The sequence below is a fragment of the Trachypithecus francoisi genome, unplaced genomic scaffold, assembly GCF_009764315.1.
Source record: "Trachypithecus francoisi isolate TF-2019V2 unplaced genomic scaffold, Tfra_2.0 Lachesis_group13, whole genome shotgun sequence".
NCBI lineage: Eukaryota > Metazoa > Chordata > Mammalia > Primates > Cercopithecidae > Trachypithecus > Trachypithecus francoisi.
The window spans coordinates 31,168,765-31,191,492 of record NW_022681458.1 but is presented as its reverse complement, the minus strand read 5'-3'; the positions used below and the strand labels follow the sequence as shown (position 1 = coordinate 31,191,492).

General features: G+C 35.9%; 1 protein-coding gene across 7 annotated transcripts in view; it reads right to left on the bottom strand.

Moving 5' to 3' along the window:
• The window catches only part of KANSL1L (KAT8 regulatory NSL complex subunit 1 like), a 140,545-nt gene that overhangs the window by 10,233 nt on the left and 107,584 nt on the right, over nt 1–22,728 (bottom strand). For all 7 annotated transcript variants that reach the window (XM_033230426.1, XM_033230421.1, XM_033230422.1 and 4 more), the window contains exons 7-8: nt 12,262–12,424; nt 8,475–8,582 (exon numbers count right to left, since the gene is read on the bottom strand). In XM_033230426.1, the coding sequence (XP_033086317.1) occupies nt 8,475–8,582; nt 12,262–12,424 (271 nt within the window). The remainder of the gene's footprint in view (nt 1–8,474; nt 8,583–12,261; nt 12,425–22,728) is intronic.

Sequence of the window (22,728 nt, the reverse complement as noted above, 5' to 3'; positions counted from 1 at the left end):
TGCAGAATTTTAAGATACCATTTCAAAATTACAGATAAATATAACCTTAAATACCAAGACAGACAACTCCAACTAAAAACATCCCCAGGAATTTCCAGTTTCTTGTATTTTCTTCATTTTTTTGAGGGGAATGAAAAGGGAAGATGATCTGTTCTCAAAGTCTTCCAAATTACAGAAACTTTATAGAATGAGGATTGGCTCAGATACATAAATCCTGGCGATCGTCAGAATCTTTAAAGTTCTTGCTTACCCTAAATCTGGAAATCATTTGGGACCAAGTAAGATTCAACATGGTCAGACTAGACTGTGCGAGCAAGCGCCTGAATCATTTAACATCTCTGATGCCTTAGTTGCATCATCTGTAAAATAGGAATAATAGCGATCTTGGGTTTATAATGATTACTTGAGTTTATTCCTGTAGCAGTAAGTAAAAGCATCTGATGTGATAAGTGTTCAGTCAGTGTTAGCGTTACCATGATTGTATATCTGAACCCCCTTATTTCCAGCCTTGGTCTAATAACCAAATTGGCTTCCTTTTTTGAAAGGTTTGGAGATGTGGAAAGGAGTGGAAAAAGAAATATGTAAGCTGAAGTGCCAAACTCACACTATTGAAATAAAAGGGCATGGCCTACCAGCTGACAAGGAGTGTCTGGTTTCAAGATGGCAAATGACCCTAAATATGATAGACAAATACTTTTTACATAGGTATATGCACAGATATGCACATATAAATCCATATTTGCAAGCAAAGAGTGGAACTTCTAAGGCAGAATTTCTGAGGAATCTCTGAAAGACTAATACTGTATGGAATTTGAAGAGGAAACCCAGAGCAGAAGCACACAGTGAAGTACTGCCACAAAGAGGTGCGATGCCACCAAAGGTGGTCTAGACTCACAAGAAAGGAAAATTGGAAGCAGGACAACTATCTGGATATTGACTGCACATGTCAATATCTCAGTCAGACTAACAAAATCAGCTTTAGGCAGATAAATGAATGGTTGGAGAGAGAAAGCAATGCCAAAGTGCCCCGCTTTGAAATGTCCGGCCCATCCCCAAATTAGTGTGAAAATTTCACATGTAGTATAAATTCCCTTCCCATCAGAAGTGTCCCATAAACAGCAGTGGTAGAACAGTTTTAACTGAGTATCACAGCTTCAATGATGAGTATAGAAAACTCCAAAAATCTGAATACCAACACTAAATCAAAAAACAGGTACAAACCACAAGTGGAAGAACCATCTCACGAAATAATGGAGCATTCATGGAATACATATTAGCAACTCAATTTCAACAGTTAATATTGCCAACAGAAACAGTAAGAGCCCCTCTGGAGAAGTGTCAGAAATAGGAAATATAATTGTTCAAATGTTAAAATCATCACTAGGCTAAGTAACAATCAAAATCAAGCTGAAAATCAAAATCAAGGTCTGGAAGAGGAATTCTATATCTTGATGGAATAGAGTGATAGAAAATATGGAGGGAAAAAGACGAGAATGGGGTAACAGATGAGACTAGAGAGAATGAAAAGGAGGGAATAGTTGAAGAAAGGATAAAGTGTTTTCCAGAATCAATATTACACCCTAAGATTTCAACGATGCACCTGAATGTCAAACAGCAAATGAAAGTTAAATCGTAAGTGCATCACAGATGATGATACCCTGAAAGTTATTAATACAAGAAAACCATGGCAGGAGTAATCTGAACTTACTAAAATGGTAACTAGAATTGTGAGAGGTGGATTTTAAAATGTATATGTTAAAATGTATGTAGGTATTAAAAGTGTCCATTCTTTTAATAACATTTTGCTGTAGCATTTAGGCAAACTGTAGACAATTAACATTTCTCTTATTTTCTAAAAGCAATTCTCCATTCTTCTGAAAACATCAAACTTTGTGAAGGAATCTTAACTTTCACAGAAGTTGATTTTTAAATTAAATTGTATTCAAATGTTTTCTTCACATTTATCATTTTCCTTCTAATTCATTATTGTCTTGTAAGATTTTCATGGACCCTTGAAACAGTAGGAAATGTATGACAATTCTACACATCCTCTTCACCTGTTCTATTGATAAACCTCCCAGCCTTTCAGTTCTTGCTCTCCCAATCCTCTCTTGGGGTTCATCCTAAGATCACACTTTGATAGCATTTCTCATATATCGTGTCTTTACTTCCTTCCCTTTTATTCATCCAGCAACTTTACAGAGATCCAACACATGGCAAGCACTATTCGAAACCCTAGGTAAGCAAAACTAGGATTTGTAGCAGCCCTTGTAGTTTACAGGTGTTATTTCAAGGAATGCAATCGTAACGTGATAGAAAAATACGCATTTCAGTTGTGAAACTACATGATGTTACTGAGAATGTATAAGAGTACTAGTAAGAGCTCTGGGAAAGGCTACCCCAGATGAAGTCATAGATTTTAAATATGAACAGAAATAGCTGATAGTTAGGGGAAGGAGGAGAATAGCATGTACAATGGCCCAGGGGCACAGGACAAATTTGGGAACTGAACAGCTATGTAGTGTAGAGTAAGGAAGCGTGGTGAGAAAGAATCATGAGGGAGAGGCCAGTCTATGTAGATAGGGCTTTGAGGTGTTAAGAATATTCCTTCTGGAATGTTTTAACGGGATGGTGTGGGGAGCAGGAGTGACATTAGATTTGCATTTTGAAGAGATCACTGCCTACAGTGATTAAAGGGGAAACATGGATTAAAAGTCTATTTCAGAAGTATAGATAAGAGATCATGGTGGACTGTGAGAGTAGTCGAAGGCAAGAAAGGAAACACATCATATTGACAACTTGGCAACTGGTTTAGACAGGAGGAAGTGTAGGTAACAAAAACTGAGCTTTATGTTTCTGGCTGGCTTGTGTGGGTTATGGTGCTATTGTTCCTCCTCTTCCATCTATCTGAGACATAATTTCAGAATTACAGAAAACTTGAAATAGAACAAATTTCTGTATACCCTTTTCTGAAATCCCCCAAATGTTAACATCGTATCACATTTGCTTTACCTCCTTCTTTCAGACCACAAATGAAATTTAGTTGCTGACATGATGCCCCTTTAGCCCTAAAAACATCAATGCATTTCTGAAAACAGGACATTTTCTTATGTAGCCATGCAGTTCAGTGCCATTAGCTAATCTATAGACTTTATTCAGATTTCACCAATATCTCTATAATGTTATTTACAGATGATTTCAACTATTCATTGCAGATGGCATTGCAGTTGTCAGATCTCATTAAGGTCTTATATCTGAAACAGTTCCACTGTCTTCCATAACTTTCATAACTTTGAATATTTTGATAAGTATAAACTCTTAAATTGGTTTTGTCTCGTACTCCTCATGATTAAACTAGTCATCATGCACTCTTCATCCCACTACAATTTGGCTTTTCTCTGCTTGTTGCCTGAAATCAGCAATTCCATTGTAAACTGCCAAATCTAATGGACCATACAGGATAAATCCAAGTAAAGATCTGTCTACTGCCTTCACGCAATTTGCCCTACCGGAATGCCAAGTTATTTATAGATATTTGTTGTTTGTTTTGAGATGAAGTCTTGCTCTGTTGCCCAGGCCGGAGTGCAATGGTGCCATCTCAGCTCACTGCACCTCCGTCTCCTGAGTTCAAGTGATTCTCATGCCTCAGCCCCCCAAGTAGCTGGGACCACAGGCGTGCACCACCACCCTTGGCTAGTCTTTGTATTTTTAGTACAGATGGGGTTTCACTATGTTGCCCAGGCTGGTCTTAAACTCCTGATCTCAGGTGATCCACCCGCCTCAGCCTCCCAAAGTGGTAGGATTACAGGCATGAGCCACTGCACCTGTCCTTATTTATAGATATTTGAATATATCATACTGTGTCATTTCTCCATGACAAGACATATGTTTGTTTTTGTTCTTTAAAGACTTGTTACTCAGTATGGGCCAACAGCATCTGCATCACTTGGGACCTCGTTAGAAATGCAGAATTTCAGGTCCCATTCCAGATTTATTAAATCAGAATCTGCATTCTAACAATATCCCCAAAGTAACTTGTTTACATTTTAGAGTTTGAGAAGCACTAATCGGGAACACTTCATCCTTCTTTCTCTGTAAATTCCAATTCAGTAGTTGAAGCTGCACTTGGCATCACCGTCTTTCTAGAGTTCCTCTCCTTGCCCATTTCTCATCTCCCTTAACCTCTCTTTTTCTGCCTTCTAAGCAGAGTTACATACTCCTTCTTATTTATATCTTACATAATTTCTTTTTAAGATAAGAGTCTCACTCTGTCACCCAAGGTGGAGTGCAGTGGTGTGATCATTGCTCATTGCAGCCTCGAGTTCCTGGGCCCAAGCAATCCTGCCTTAGCCTCCTAAGTCACTGGTACTACAGGCATGCACCACCATGCCTGCCTAATTTTTATATTTTTTGTAGACAGGGTTTTGCCATGTTGCCCAAGCTGGTCTTGAACTCCTGGGCTCAAGCAATCCCCCTACCTCAGCCTCCCAAAGTGCTGGGATTACAAGCATGAGGCACCACACTCAGCCTTCAAATGTGTTTATCCCCATTATACTATATAACAGTTATTTGTCTTCCTCCATTACAATTTTGACTTCCTGTAATTCACCTTTGATTCTTCAGCACTTAATAGTCTGCCTGGCACTAAGTGCTTAATAAATTCTGAACTCTAATCACTAACAGCAAAAGAAAAATTAATGACCAGCTATTTAAGACAGATATATAGGATGAAATTTCTCATTACATTATTCATGCATTCCCCTTAATTGTGTGCCTAACACGTTTAACTGCCTTATTTTTTGTTTTTTATTTTTTTAGAAACAGGGTCTCACTTTGTCACCCATCCTGGGGTGCAGTGGTGTAATTATGGCTCAGTGGGAGCCTCAACCTCCCAGGCTTGAGTCATCCTCCTGCCTCAGCCTCCCAAGTAGCTAGGACCACAGGTGCACACCACCATGCCCAGCTAATTTTTGTATTTTTTGTGGAGATGGGATTTCACTATATTTCCCAGGCTGGTCTTGAACTCTGGGCCCAAGTGATCCTCCTGCCTCAGCCTCCCTAAGTGCTGGGATTACAGGTGTGGGCCACCGTGCCCAACCTGCCTTATTTTTTTAAATCAAATAGAACAACATTAAAAGAAACATAATTAATCTCTAATAGCATATATTTTCATATTTGAATACTCTTTCAGTTAATAATACATGTTTTATATTTCATATGTATATCAAATATGAAATCATAATTTTAATTAAATGTATACTTATATTTTTATCACTCTTATTTTTTCAGATGGCTATATAACATTTCTCTGATTAGAAACAATGTTCTTTAGCTATTTCCTAGCTGTTGACCATGATACTTACCATCATAATGATAATGCTATTAAAGACATTCTTAAAATAATCATCTTCATGGATACATTTTTTTCCCTTTTGAAAAAATCTAGTCTTAGGACAAATTCCAACAAGTGAACTCACATCATTAAAAGGTAACTGCACATATTACTTATATTTTTCTGTATTTTAGGCTTTTTCCCCTTAGCATAGATAATTGTTTTTCATCCTTGGTGCCTTCATCTTTTTTCTCTTTAATTTTTGCTGTGGAAAAATTTCAGATAAACACAAAAGGAAACTAGAATAATGAACTCCCATGTACCTATCCTTCAGTCTCAGCAGTGAACAACTTACAACGAATCTTGTTTCATCTCTCCCACCAACATTTTTGCTAGAGTATTCAAAAGCAAATCCCAGACATACCTTTTCATCTACATATATGTTAGTGTGAATCTCTAACAAACTGAAAAAGTGCACCTGGGTTTATGTAACCACAATGCATTATTACAAGTAGCAAAATTAACAATAATTCATTAATATCTAACAGCTGGTCCATGTTCAAATTTCTCGTTTCAAAAATTATGTGTGTGTATATAAACAGCAGGTTTATTCAAATCAATCTCAGTAAGGTCCACATATTGCATTTGGTTGATATAAGAATAAATATTTCTACATGGCTATAATTGTACCAGACACAGAAGTAAAATATTTTCATCCTTTTATATCATAACATTCTTTGATGAGTATGTTTCCATCCTTATATGAACTTTTAAGATATTTTTTAAGGCTGTATATTCCACTGTAGTATATTTAACCATATCCCTATTGTGCTCTTCAAGTTGTCGCTAATTTTTCATTATCACAAAAACATGAGAAGATGAATATAGTTGTGAATAAAGGTTTCATATTTAGGATTAGACTAGATTCTTGGAAATGGAATAATTGGGTCAGAATATAGGGTTAACAGTCAGTAAACATTTATGGGGAATAGGTGCAAAAGTAAACAAGGGAGTTTTTAAGCCACACTGAACTTATAAAAAAATACATAGTTTAAAGGCCTTGTAATGCATTTCACAGAGCTCCCCAAAAGGCTTGTATCAATTCTTAATATCCAAGATATTTGAGGGCGCTATTTTTACTACATTTGTGCCAAACTTGATGATTATGTTTAAAATCATTAATGTTATAGGCAAAAGTAGTAAACTTTCGCATAGTGTCTGACTATAAGCTCAGTTAATATTATTATTTTCATTATCATCAAGTACACTTTTTCTTGTTATTCTTTTAAGACATTCATTTTTAACACTGAACGTTTTAATCTATCTGAAATGTATTTTAATGTCCATCCAACTTAAATTTGTTTTAATGCACTTTGTGAGTTAGTGATCTCACTTTTTAATTCTTCCAAAGAGTCATTATTTAATGCCTTTGATTACAAAGGAAACTTGGTTATATAGAGCATAGCTCCAAGCCAGACTGCTTGGGTTTGAATTCTGGCTCTTCTATTACGCAACTGTAATTTGGGGAAGATTAGTCAAGGAGAATAATAATACCTACCTCACAGAGTTATACAGACTTAAATAAGTAATATAAAGCCCTTCAACCAGTGCTGACATATAAAATGATGCTTCATAAGAATTTGTTGTTGTTGTCATCATTATTTATTGACTAAGTCATTTTTTCAACATAGTAGGAAATACCAACTTCTGTCTCTAGACTTTTTTTAAGCTCCCTTGATCTGCCTTCTATCAGAACCATGTTTTCATGATTATAACTTCATAGTCCTGCTATTAATCTTCTAAAAATTTAATTGGCTATTTAACATTTTCTGTCTGAGATAAAATTCAGAATAACTTTGTTCCAATAATACCTCTGATTCTGATTAGGATTATATTCTACTTGTAGATTAATTTGGGGAAAATTGACAACTTCAGTTATGACACTGTCTTCTGACAGGAAGAGGATATTTCTCTCCATCTAGGAATGTCCTCATGTTTCTCACTAAACTTTTGAAGTAGTCCTCATGTAGGTACTTGTTAAGTTTGATGAAAAATACTTTATATTTTCATTGTCAATGTGTCTAACATATTTTATTCCTTTACATAGGCTATCTAGTTACTATTGGTACTTATAAAAGCTGTTGATTTTTATAAATTTATTTTATAATAAGACCCCAGTTCTAACAGGTATTCATTTGACTTGAGTTTTTGAGGTAGATTATTTCATATAGAAATAATTTATATTAAATTTATAAGACTTTTCTGATGTTTAGATTTTAACTTTGTGAATAATCAAAATATGTTGTTTTCTTTCTTCTTGTAATTGCTTCCAAGCATAGAATTCACCCACATTCACAGAACTCATAAACATTTCGTTATAATTTCGTTATAATTACAAGCTTTATTTTGTAGTTTTAACGTTTTAAGTAGAAGTCTTGGAATTAACTAGAAATTATTCTGATTAATAGCATTAAATGAGTATGTAAAAGAATTCTACTGGGAAAGACTAACAGTAATGTTTTCTCCATGAGAAATGTTATTGGTTCTCTACATGAGAACCAATGGTTCTCCACTTTCCCACTGATATACAATTCTTCTATATAATCAACTATAGAGTTTACTTCATTGATCTATTTTCTTAAATAGGAGCAAAATAGAATCTACATTATTATAGATTTTTGTTATGTTTCCATTTGTGGGTTGGCTAGATTTTCTCTAAACTTTTATAGTAATTCCTTTTATATTTTCCCCTCTTTAGTCTTCCCATTGTGCTTTAGAATTATTTTAAGTTAAACAAATTCTATGAGAACTTCAAGTTATATTACATTAATCATATGAACTATTAGGAAGAATTTATATCTTTATTGATCTTACCATACAGAAATACTGTTTCTCCATATTTATTTAAATTTTTATTATATTTATCAGTAATAGTTCATAATTATCATTCAATAGGTATTGCACATTTCATGTTAAAATTGTTCTTGTATTTTATGTGTACATGATTTGTAAAAAGTGAGTATTAAAAATTAAGGATTTTCATTTATTCTTTTGTTAAATTTTATTTCCTTAGAATGCAAAAATAGTAAGTATAAAGACATAAAAAGGCATATAAAGTACAAGAACTGTAAATGTGACATACCAGGTGATGGAGATATGATATATTCATCTACAAATTTATTTTCAGCAAGATTGCCTTTTATTTCAGTCCTTTTTAACAGTGTTTCAAAGTGAAAATGAAGAGGCACATCTGGAAAAATAAAGTAAAAAAGGTATTTTCAATATACCACTCTTTGTAATACTAGGATTACAGATTGTAACATTAAAATTGCTTTCTTTCTGCAAATAGCACATAAGCTTAAGAAAATAAGCAAAAGTTTGAAATGTAACAACTATCAGAATTGACAAAATACTCTTTCCAAGCATGTTGGTAGCAGTATTTTAGAAATTACTGGTTAGGTGCACTTAATCAACAAATTAAAAAGCTAACAGAGAAACAACTTCATGAACTTCCTGAAATAGTACATAAGATGAACAGTACTTCTAAATATTAATAAATACTATTCACAGATGAATGGAAACAAATATACCCAAGAAGTCTTAAGAAAACCTACACCCGCTAAATCCATTCCCATCCCATCCCTACAAACTTCGCATTTGAAATAATGAAATTTCCGAAAAATTACATACTTTTAACTTCTTGGGAGAAAACCACTATAAGTCAGATGCAACCTTTTATGAAAACATCAAAGTTCACATTCCCTTATTTTACTATATTATATATCACAATGAATCTACTTTTATAAAGATGAAAACCTGTTGACAACCTAGTTTTGTTTCTAAATAGAGGCTTGGAGACTTTCTTTTTTTTTTTTTTTTTTTTTGAGACGGAGTCTCGCTCTGCCGCCCAGGTTGGAGTGCAGTGGCCGGTCTCAGCTCACTGCAAGCTCCGCCTCCCGGGTTCACGCCATTCTCCTGCCTCAGCCTCCCGAGTAGCTGGGACTACAGGCGCCCGCCACCTCGCCCGGCTAATTTTTTTTGTATTTTTTAGTAGAGACGGGGTTTCACCGTGTTAGCCAGGATGGTCTCGATCTCCTGACCTCGTGATCCGCCCGTCTCGGCCTCCCAAAGTGCTGGGATTACAGGCTTGAGGAGACTTTCAATTCACTATGTTTGTATTCTGTACTCTCACAACCAAAGAGGAGTTAAGCAATGTAGTAGTTATGCTTCACATTTACTAAAGGTTTTTTCTTTCAACCAAGAATGAAAAAACAAAATCATCTTAAAAAGTATTTATTGAGACACTTAACTTTTCCTTGAGAACATATATTATAACTCAGTTAATAATGAAAATTTGGCTATTGAAAGAAGGTACTGTAAGGAAACTAATTTGAATACATAAATGAACATAGACCCAGGAAGGGCCTGGATTTTTTTGTTTGTTTTATTCTTGAGACAGGTGCTGGCTCTGTTGCCCAGGCTGGAGTGCGGTAGCATGATTCTGGCCCACTACATTCTCAACCTCCTGGGCTCAAGCAGTCCTCCCACCTCAGCCTCTCAAGTAGCTGAGACTACAGGTGCACACCTCCATGCCTGGCTAATTTAAAAAATTTTTTTTCTTTAGACACAAAGTCTTACTGTGTTCCCAGTCTGGTCTTGAATTCTTGAGCTCAAGCAATCCTCCCACCTCAGCCTCCCAAAGGGTTGGGATTACAGGCATGAACCACTGTGCCCACCTGGCTGGGTCTGGATTTTAAACAGAAAAAAATTCTCTCCTCTTCAAATGATGTATCTTAGTGGCAGATCCATACTCAAGTGTGGAAAAATATACAAAACAAAAATTAGTTCATGAGTATCATCATGGAATTTGTTCCAAGGTACAGATGTAAGATGAGTTTGAATCTTGGTATTATGATCATATGAAAATTAGATGACAAAATGAAAATGGGAATAAAAATTAAATATTCTCCTTTAAAATGCTCCTTACACATTTCAGGATTCTGATATTTTCCAATTACCTAAACATAAGTTTGTTGCATTTGTTTCTCCAAAGCAGTATTACAAGAAGAGTATCACCAATTCTACCACTGTTCTTTGTGATTTGTGCAAAAACATGATCTAACAAGAAAAGGTCATTGTTCCGTCTATATTCCTTTCTTAATACCCACACGTGACCTGTCAGCTTTTGTAAAAATATTTCATTGCCTTTTATTGTACTTATTAGTTTACCTTTCAGTTGTTTTAAACTGGAATGCAAGTACCTTGAGGGGTTTATTTGTATTTATACTCCTAGCATTTATTTAGTACTTACATATAGTAGGTATTGAGATTTTTATTGAATGTAAGAAGGAATGGATATAACGAAATAGTAGATAAACAATCTAATCTTATTAGAGGGGGCATAAGAGTCTTAGGATAAAGAGTTTTTATACCAGCTCTCAGGGTTATGTCATCAGAGAAATATATTTGCTAATAAGAAAACAGGCAGTAAAGTAATGGTGAGGAGTTTGGTTCTGGAGAATGACTACCTCAAATCCTGGCTCATCATTTATTAGCCAAGTAATCTTGGATGAGTAATATCATGAAGCTTAGTTTTCTCATATGTAAGATGAGCAGAACAAAGATACCTATTCTCATGGAGTTGTGAGAATTACACAAGAAAATGTAATGTGCTTAAATATATACACGGCTCAGTATGTGCTAATACTAAATATTAGCTACATTATTATTGTTATATGGATTATTTCATCATATTATTAAGGTTTCCTTAAATATAGAAAGAAATAGTTCTTATTAGAAACTTAAATCAAGGTAATGGTGTAGCTAAGAAGCCACTCTACTACTGATAAAAACTAAATTGAGATTCAGGGCAGGGGGACAGGTTCAAAACACAGAGCTTTACAAATAGGATCAGTCAGTCCCTTGATTTTGAGAATTTAAAAGACCATTAGAACTATAAGCAGAAAATGGAACAAAAGCCAAGTTGAGATATCCCCCAATAAAGAGAAGAACCTGAGATAACCAATGAGGGATATTTTCTTTCTCCCCTAAATATTTACTTTAGTTCCAATATAGACAAGAGTGTAAAAGGTTCCACAAAAATCAAGAACTGAAAATTGAAAACCACCTAGAGTAATCCTAGCATTTTTGGGAGGTTGAGGTGGGAGGATCACTTGAGGCTAGAAGTTCAAGACCAGCCTGGGCAATATAGTCAGACCCCATCTCTACAAAAAAATTAAAAAATTAGCTGGTGTGGTGTCATGCACCCAAGTAGTTTCAGCTACTTGGGAGGCTGAGGTGGGAGGATTGCTTGAGCCCAGGAGGTCAAGGCTGCAGTGAGCTATGATCATACTACCGTACTCCAGCCTGGGTAACAGTAGCAAGACCCTGTCCCAAAATAAATAAATAAATAAACAAACACTTTATGTAAGGATATATAAGCCTCATTTACTCAGTTATAGAATACAGATACTCTTGAGGTTGACTATACTTATAGGTATGCAGTTTTCCCTCTGCATTGAGAAATTCAATGCAGATTATAAATGGAGAAATATTTTATGGCAGGGAAACCTCCATGTATAACAGTACGTTAGAAAAAGAACACTGAATTACCGTTACTCAGAAACATTTCAACAGCGCAGCTGTGTTACCAATAAAATGCTCAAAATTTAACAAGAAAAAAACCTAGTAATTTCCCAAAGTAAATCAAGTTCGTTTAGGAGTTAAAGAATCAACTTACACAGATAGAACATTAACAGTGCATGTGACTAGATTAATTCCTCTATAACAAATTTAGTTATCAAGGCATTGCTTAGTTCTAATATCTACTGAAAAAAATTGATAAGATTATATTAGATTCTCTGTATCTAGAGGATTAGATTTCAGTATAGAAAATATCGTTACTTAGAAATTGTTACAAGGAGGCTTACCTGATGGCAATGATAGAACAGAATGGAAAGAGGAATCTAACTCTGATACATGGTCTCTTAATAGGTAAGACTCTGAATTGCATTCACAGCTACTCCAAGTTGAAGCTGATTGCAGGCAAGGCATTTGGGTAGTGTTTAAAAATGTTTCTTTTGAAGGCAAAGTCTGCAAGGAAAAACCATATTAGAATATCACAGCCAAAGCATGCATAAATAATGGCATATCTCTACATTTATTTAGGTTATCTTTAAATAAAATTTTCCAATTCTACAAAAGTTTTACAAATATTTTGCTAGATGTATTCCTAATTAACTTTAATATTTATTCAATCATAAAAGGGACTTAAAAATACAATTAACTTTTATATATTGAAGTATTCTACAACTTTGCTATAAACTTTCTTTTTCTAATAATATATAGCTTCTTCTAGTCTTTGATTATCTAAACATACTAGCTGGAAATAACAGTGTAATTTTTTTCTTTCAATCCTACTAGTTTTATTTTTAGAGAGTTCCAACCATGCTGGATGGGTTCACCAATTTAATAATGAATAAAAATGATCAAAGGAGACATCTGTGTTTTGTTCCTGATGGTAATGGGAATGCTTTTAATTTATCAGAGTAAGAATGATATGAATTGCAGGGGTTTTTTGTTTTTGTTTTTTTTTTGGTATGGTTATCAGAATATATTCCTAGCTTGCCAAAAGAACTTGAAAAAAATGTGTTAATGTTGAATTTAATCATATGCTTTTTCTGAACCTAATAAAATAACATGACTTTATTAAAGTGACAAATTACATTAACATATTTTATTTTTTATTTTATTTTATTTTTTTTTTGAGACAGAGTCTCGCTCTGTTGCTCAGACTAGAGTGCAGTGGCAGGGTTTTGGCTCACTGCAACCTCTGCCTCCCGGGTTCAAGTGATTCTTCTGTCTCAGCCTCCTGAGTAGCTGGGATTACAGGCACACACCACCGTGCCCAGTTACTTTTTGTATTTTTAGTGGAGACAGGGCTTCACCAGTTAGCCAGGCTGGTCTCGAACTCCTGACCTCAAGTGATCCAGCCTGCCTCAGTCTCACAAAGTGCTGAGATTATAGGCGTGAGTCACCCCACCCGGCCACATTAACTGAGTTTTAAAATGTCAAACCAAAGTAAGATTATTCTTGAAGAATCCTGCTAGGAGTTTATCAAGTTTGTTAACCTCTTCAAGGAGCCAGTAACTGGACTTGTTCACTTTCTATATTGTATGCATGTTTTATATTTCATTGATTCCTACTTTGCTTTAAGATTAATCAAATATTTTCTTAAATGTTTCCCATCTCTTAATTTTTATTCATTCTTTTACTTTATTTTAGTGGTTTCCATAAAGATTACAATGTGCATCTTTAGCCAGTTGGCTTTACAGTATAATACAAATTATTCCTTTTACCATTTCCCTGAAAATACTAGGACATTAGAACTCCATTTACTCTCCTGTTTTTGCATTATCATTGTTAGGCATTTTAATTCTACATATATTTATGACCCCACAATATACTGCTATTATTGTTTGTATCATCAACATTCATGCATACCACCCATATATTTATGTTGTCTCATTGCTTGTAGCGCCTTCGTACAATTCCCTATTTCCATGTGGGATCATATTCTCCCTTTGCTATTATCATAGTATAGGTTTGCTTTCTCCGAATTCTCTCAGTTTTTACTTGTCTGAAACATTTGCATCTTACCATTTTTAATATTTTTGTGGATACAGAATTCTGGGTTGGCTTTTTTTTTTTTTTTTTCCAGTACTTTACGGATACTTTCATTCTTCTGGTTCTCATTATTTCTGGTGACTAGTTAGCTATAGGTTTTTTTATTGCCCCCACTTGAAAGTAATGTGCCTTTTTTGCTGTGGCTGCTTTTAATATTTTCTGTGTGTCTTTACTTTTTTTAGCAGGCTTACCATAATAAGAGTTCTGTCTTGGTCCATTCAGACTGCTATAACAAAATACCATAGACTAGGTAAATAATAGAAATTGACTTCTCACAGTTCTGGGGACTAAAAAGTACTAGATCAAAGTGCTGGCAGATGTAGTGTCTTACAGGGGTCTACTTTCTCACTGATAGATGGCTGTAACCTCACATGATGGAAGGAAGAGCTTTCTGGGGTTTCTTTTATAAGGGCACTAATTCCATTAATGACTTCATGACCTAATAACTTCCCAAAGGCCCTATCCAAATAACATCACATTGGAAATTAGGTTTCTACATATGAGTTTTGGGGGAGACACATTCAGTCTATAGCATTGCACCCAAGCCCCCCAAAATACACGTCCTTCTCACATGCGGAATATTTCATTCCATCCCAGCAGCCCCGCAATCTTAACTCATTCCAGCCTCAACTGAAAAATCCAAAGTCCAGAATCTCACCTAATATCATCTAAATCAGATATGGGTGAGACTCAAGGTATACAATTCATCCTGAGGCAGACTGCTTTCCAACTGTGAACCTCTAAAACCAACATGTTATGTGCTTCCAAAATACTATGGTGGGAAAGGCATAGGATAGATATTCCTATTCCAAAATAAAGGAATAGGAAAGAAGAAAGAAATGACAGGTTCTGAGCAAACCAACCCAACAGGGAAAAATTCCATTAAACCTGAAGGTTCCAGAATAACCTTCTGCTTGATGCTCTGCCTTCCAGACTAAGTAGGCTATGGTCCCATCTCCACAGCTATTGGCTGGAGTCCCAAGTTTGTGGCTCTTCCAGGTAGTTATTCTGCCTCTGTCATTCAAGCTGACTTGGGGTCAGGGGCCTGTGGCTCTCCTAGGCTAGAATCATGCACCAGTGGCTTTGCCATGCATAGCCTAAGCCATGGCTCCCTAAGTGTTGGCAGAGACTGTAGATGCCACCAAAATCTACCACCTGTGCCGCCTACAGGGTTGGCCATCACAGCCTACACTATACCAGGCCCACCAGAGCCACACTTTAGAGAAGCCAGTGGTGGGGAGCAGAACCCATAATGTAAGGTTCTATTGGGCAGTGGTGCATGCTGAGGTCTCAGGCTCAGGTGGCTCCATATTTGAAACTTCTTTGCCCCAAGGGACTTTGCACTCTGGTCCTATGCTGGGAGGGGCAGCCTCCATTATCTCTATATTGCCTTCAGGGTCATTCTTCTATTGTCTTCTGTTGTCTTGGAGAGTATCTCCTGGCTTCTGCAGAGAGGGCTGATCCATACTAATCTCTATCAAAAGGCCCCTTGGCCACACCCTTAGTGTTTTCTCCAAAGCTGGCTTTCTCTTTCTTTATGATATGAATAGGCTAAGACTTTTCCAAATCTTTAAGTTCTGCTTCCTTTTTGATTAACAATTCCTCTTGTAGTCATTTCTTCTGGCATTCTATCATAAGCGGTCAGAAGGAGGAACCAAGTCAGTCCCTCAGCAATTTTCTAAGAGATTTTTTTCAGCCAAATAACCAATTTCATCGCTTGCAATTTCTACCTTCCACAAAACACTAGAACATGAATACAATTTCGCCAAGCTCTTTGCCACTTTATAACAAGGATTACTTTTCCTCGAGTTTCCAGTAACATGTTCCTCATTTCTATCTGAGGTTTTATCTGAATGGCCTTAACATCCATATGTCTACCAACATTCTGTTCAGGATTATTTAGGCATTCTCTAAGAAGATGGAGGCTTTCTCCAAAGTGCTCCTCTTTTCTTTCTGAACCCTCATTAGAATCACTTTTAAAGATCTGGTCACAACAATACGGGTGTTTTCTAGCATGCACCTCAAAACTCTTCCAGCCTCTATCCATTACCCAGTTGCAAAGCTACTTCCACATTTTCAGGCATTCATTACAGCAGCACTCCCACTTCTCAGTACCAAAATCTGTGTTAGTCATGACTTTCCAGAAAAACAGAACTGAGAGAAAGAAAAAAATTTATGATAGGAATTGGCACATACAATTATGTAGGTCAAGAAGTCCCATCATCTGCCATCTGCAGGAAAACTGATAGTGCAACTCGGAATCGAAAGGCCTGAGAATCAGAGGAGCTAATGGTGTAAATCCCAGTCTGAGTTCAAATGCCTGAAAATCAGGAGACCAATGACCAATCAAGTCCAAAGGCCTGAGAACCAGGAGTGCCAATGTCCAAGGGCAGGAGAAGATACCCCAGCTCAAGCAGAGATGGCAAATTCAGCCTTTCTCCACCTTTTTGTTCTAGTCATCCCCTCAATAGATTGAATCATGGTCACTTGCATTGATGAAGATAATCTTTATTTAGCCTAAAAATTCAAATGCTAATCTCTGGAAACACCCTCACATACACACAGAAATACTGTTTTACTACCTATCTGACCATCCCTTATCCCAGTCAAATTGACACATAAAATTAACCATCACATATGCCTTGATGTAATTTCCATGTATTTGTTCTCTTGGAGGTTCACAGAACTTCTTGAGTTTATGGGTAGATGACCTTTATTTGAGGGATATTATTATTTTTCAAATGTTACTTCTGCCTTATTCTTTCTCCTTTTTTCTAGGCTCCAATAACATATATGGATGTTTTTTCATCTAGTCATACATTTTTCTATTTTTCTGTATTTTTTCTTTATCTCTGTGCTTCCATTTTAGTGTTTTCTATTAATTAGTCTTTCAGTACACTAATTTTATCTTCTGCTCCACCTAATTTGTAGTTAAATTTATCTGGTGAGGCATTAATTCCTCATGTTGTATTTTCAGTTTGAGAATGTTTATATAATTCTTTTTTTAAAAAAGGATTCTAATTATCTGGTGAAATCATGTGTTTTCTTCTACCTGTTCTCTATTTTTTTTTAACATATGAATTATATGAACACAATTTAGCCAAGCTCTTTACCACTTTATAACAAGGAGCACTTTTCTTCTAGTTTCCAATAACATGTTCCTCATTTCCATCTGAGGTTTTATCAGAATGGCTTTAATGTCCGTATTTCTACTAACACTCTGTTCAGGATTATTTAGGCATTCTCTAAATAAAATGCATTTAAAGGCATTCCTTTTAAATAATCATTTAAAAGTTTTTGCCAGCTAAATCTAGTATCAGACTCACTTGAGTATCTGTCTCTATTGTCTGTTTTCCTTTTGAATTTTGGTCATGTAGTTCTTTTCACCATGCCTACTAATCTTTGATTGAATGACAGATGGTATGTTTTAAAAACCACATAGGTTCCAAAAGATGTGATCTTTCTCTAGTGGGGGTTCTCTCTCCCCACTATTAGCTGGATAAAATAGAGACTTCTTTCCTTAATCTGAGAGTATGAGTAGTTAAATCTAGGTTGCAGCCCTAGTATGATTCATACATATTATTTGCCCCTCAAGGTTTTCAACCGAATATTTATTTTATACAATTATTCCCAGTCATCCAGACCTCTAATCTTAAGAGTATACTGAACAATGTCACCCTGCTTACAGGGGACTTTTGCCATTTATGTTTTAAGCATCCTGCTCTGTACAGCCTCAGTATTCAGCAAATGTTCTGAGGAAAACATTGGTCAAAAATGCTCTGAAGTGAAAACTGGCCATGTGCTTCACGCCTCCTAAAACATCACCAAAAGCATCCCCCATAACTATCATTACTGGCATTTGCATCAAATCTGAAACTTCCTGCCAGAGCTTCAGGGTAATAGTGGTTGCATGCAGAAGCCAGCTTCTGGAGACCTAAGTTAGACTTTCTCCTCTAACCTTTATTTTTATTAATTCTTTTTTCATATGTCCATTTATTATTTCTCTCTGTGCTCTCTTTTGTGTAATTTTATTGAGCTCAATCTTTCAACTCAATTCTCTCTTTAGCTCTGTTTATACACTTTTTAATCATACTAGCAATTTTCTGATATATTTTCCTTGAAAAAATTACTTATTTTTACATTTTGTATAGGATAATTCTAATATTTCAAGTTATTTTGTAGGAATATATGTGTGTGTATGTGTGTATATATGTGTATACATATTTATACAATATGTCTAAAATGTTTGTGTATATGTGTATATACACATACATATACACAAACATTTTAAGAGATTTTGTATATTCATACATTTGCATGCATATATTAACACATATGTGTATGGTTTTGTTTTTGTTTGTTCATTTCTTCTGACTCTCATGTGGCCCTAGTGTTGTGTGTTCTGTGATTTTTTTTTTTTTCCTTATTGGGAATTCATTTTTGTTGAAACTTTGTTCATGGGATATTTGGAAGCTTCTGTTGAGAGTTTATTCCCCTAGAAAGGATGTCTATTGTCTGAGCCAGTCATCTAGAACTACTGTTCTAACCTATTTTAAAACCCAATTCTTATCTTTAAAACAAAAACAAAAACACTTGAGTAGCATGATTTCAAACTTCAAAAATAAAAGAGGCCTGAGTTCTTTTAAATTCTACATAGCCACTGTATTTTCCCTTTTCAACCACAGCCCAAGGCTAAGAAAAGCAAATTCTCTGCATCTCTGTGCAGTAGATCTGAGTTCTAGTTCACCCATTCACAAAGTCTATAGCCTGCCATTGGAGACTCTTGGCTTTATGCAGAATTTCTAAAATGATTCCTCACATCTTCCAGGTTTTTGCCTCCAGTCACTCTCAGGAATATCAAATAAAAACTTCTATGGAGTTTAATTGGAAAATACTCATAAGAAAGCTTCAGACTTCAATGTGTCACTTCTTTCTCTGGATTCTTAGTATGTTTCTCTTCTGCCCGCCGCCCCAACACACTTCTCTTTCTTCTCCCTTTCTCTTATTCTGAGCATTTTTTTTTAACCAGATGATTTCTGTATTGTACAAAATATTCTTTATATTTTACATTCTATTTTGTGGTACCTGGAGGTTTTTCTACGGTAACGTTCCTACCATATCACTGGAGTCAGAAGTGCAGAATTGGACCTAGCAACTGAAAGGTCACTCTGACCTTTAAAAAATTGTTTTAGGGAGGCTGGGAGGATCACTAGAGCCCAGGAGTTTGAGTCCAATATGGGCAACATAGTGAGACCCTATCTTTAAAAGAAAAATTTTCTTTCGATAAAATGATTTTGTTGGCTGGCATACTATAGTAGGAAATCAGAAGCTAAAATAAGAAACTAGACATTATAGTGCTTCTCAAGGAATGCAATATGTGACAGAGATGATCACAGACACTTTCAAACTTGTGGAGAAAAGATATTAAGCAATAGCTACAATTGGAGTTGCTATTAAAAAATCAGTTTTGACAGTAGAAAAGGCATTTTCATTTCTGCCCATGAAGAACAGCTATAGGACTGATGTCAAACAACTGTTTTCAGAACTTGGACCATAGGCAACACATGAGTGGTATCTCTGGGAAATGAACAACAAATGAGGCAATCCTGTATATCTACCAGTTTGTTGCATGGTGGTATATTCCCAGACTTTGGCACAAACAAGGTGGCTCAGGTGGGGAGTAGCAGTCTAGCTGACTGGCAGAGACAGATATTTGAGTTGGGGAAGAACAAGGCAGCTGTAATTTGCAGAATAGAATGCCAGAAAAGAAGCAGAGAAAAGCTCCAGAAATCCTCATAGGGTATCTTTTAATCTTTTCCTAAATAATAATCTATGTATGCATAGAGTGAAACAACACCAGACAAATTTAAAAACAATTCCAGGGGGTGGAAAAAAAGCGTAAGAGAAGAACACAAAACATGGGAAAAATAAAAAACAAATGGCAAGATGGTCAATTTAAACCTAACCCTATCAAAAACATCAAGTATAAATGGTCTAAGCACTTCTAATTAAAAGGCAGAAACTTCAGATTGGATAAAAAAAGCCACACCCAAATATATAACATCCACAAGAAAACCACTTTAAAAAAGTAATAGGTAAAAAGCAAAAGTATAGAGCAGACATACCACTCAAGCGCTAGCCAGTAGACTGCTGAAGCAGCTATGTAAATATAGTAGTCTCCCTTATAGTGGATGCCTAAAACTTCAAAGAGTGGCAGGTGCAGTGGCTCACACCTATAATCCCAGCATTTTGAGAGGCCACAGCAGGAGGATAGCTTGAGCCCAAGGAGTTCAATACCAGCCTGGGGCAACGTAGTGAGACCCTCTCTACAGAAAAAAAAAAAAAAAAATTAGCTGGGCACAGTGGCACACACCTATAGTCCTAGGTACTTGGGAGGCAGAGGTGCAGGATCACTTGAGCCCAGGAGGTTGAGGCTGCAGGGAACTGTGATTGTGCCACACTCCACTCCAGGGCTCAAGTGATCCTTCCACCTCAGCTTCCCGAATAGCTGGGACTATAGGTGCACACCACCATGCCCAGGTAATTTTTGTATTTTTCTGTAGAGAGAGGGTTTCCCCGTGTTTCCCAGGCTGGTCTGAAACTCCTGATCCCAGCCCAAAGTGCTGGGATTACAAGAATGAGCCACCATATCCAGCCCATACACTCTTTTCAAGTGTGCATGGAATGTACATGATGAACACTCCATGGCAGGAGGATCACTTGAGCCTTTAACGTATTTTAATATTTAAATTACATAAATAGTATTGCTATGGAGAACTCATTCTGGGCCCATTTGTTTATACTTGAGCTACTTCCCACATACTGTATTACTGTAAGTCAGTATCTGGTAGTCCTGTCCACCCTCCTCCCCTTCTCTTCATGGACCTTTATTTGTCCATATTCACTTTTGAATGTAAGTTTCCAAAATAGACAGCTGGTATTTTGACTAAGATTACCTTAAATTCAGGAAACCGAATGTCTCCCACTTTTAATTCTTTATATCTTATATAAAAGCTTTATATTTGTTTCCATAGTAGTCATATATATATAGTCAATTCTTAGAAAATTGACACTATGCTTTTGGGAATGTAACTTGTTTTTTAATATATTTTTAACTGGTTATTACTAATGTGGAAAAATAGTTCTAATAATTTTTTGATTCTATTGCATTTTCTATGAAATTGCTTCATGTAAAAATAATGACAGTTTTATTTCACCCCTACAATCAAAAAAATTTTCCTTCAGAACTTTAAAGACAATTTTCTATTTTCATCTAGCATCTGGAGTCATTAATGAGAATTTCAATCGCAGTTTCATTCCTACCCATTATAGGTCATAATTTGCTTTTGTTAGCTGTTTTCCCTTCAGAAGCTTTAACATCTTATGTTCTAGATATTCAGAAATTTCATGAGAATCTGTTTAAGTGTGGGCTGTTTATTTAATTCACAATGCTCAAAAGTTTGTGGGCCTTATCAAACTGTAGACTTCATGCCTTCATTTTAGCTGTGGAAATAGTCATGTATAATTTTTATTGTGTTCTAGGAGATTTATTTGACTCTATTTTCTAGTTCTTATGCTAAAATTTTAATTCTAGCTATTTTATTTTAAATTTCTTTCATACTTTTTTTTTTTTTTTTTTTGAGACAAGGTATTGCTGTCATCCAGGGTGGAGTGGAGTGGCACGATCTATCAAGGCCCACTGCAGCCTCCACTGCCTGGCTCAAGCAGTCCTCCCACCTTATCCTCCAGAGTGGCTGGGACTAGAGGTGGACACCACCATACCTGGATCATTTTTAAATTTTCTGTAGAGACAGTATCTCATTATGTGGCCTAGGCTAGTTTTAATTCCTGGGCTTAAGAGATCCTCCTACCTCAGCCTCCCAAAGTGCTGGGGTTACAGGCCTGAGCCACCACACCAGGCCTTATTTTGAATTTCTAAAGGCACTTTTTTGTTTTGTTTTGTTTCATGATTGTTTCTTTAGTACAACAAGCTGCCATGGAAGTTATTTTCTGTTCTTTGAATTATTAATTTCTTCCAAGGTCAGCTATATTCTCCTTCTTGCTGATAGCTTTTCCTCATATATTTAATGACTCAGAAATACTGGAAATGCTTTAACTCTAGATCTCTGTGTGGTTTGTTCCCTCCTCACTTCAATCAAGTCTCTAAGCAAACGTCAGTTATTCCAGAAAGTACTTCTGACTCTCCTATCTGAAATAAACTCCTTTCTCCTAGAATTTTCTATCTCCTTACTTTAGTTCTATTTTTTTCCCCAAAGCACAGCATTAGTTAACATTTACACTTTTTCCCTCAATTAAATATAAGCTCTGTGAAGGTAGGAACCCTTTCTATCATGCTCACCACGATATCTCCAATGCCTAGGCACTGTGTGGCACACAGTAGGTACTTAATATTTCTTTACTAGAAGACAGGAGGAAGGAAGGAAGAAAAGAGAGAAGGAAAGACATAGTAAGTAGGTTATTCTAAATAGTTGTATATGCCTCTGCTATTGTACATGAGGGTTTGTTTCCTCAATAGGAGTCCTTCCTAAATGGAAAGACAATTAAATTTTGTATACGTCGGCTTTGCATATATGAATGGGACTTGTCAACTTGGCAGGCTTAACCTAGTGGAATTCTGCATCTCTCAAGTCTCATTGATTAAGCAGATGCTAACTAACCTTATGCTCATCAATATGAAAGGGCAGCATGAA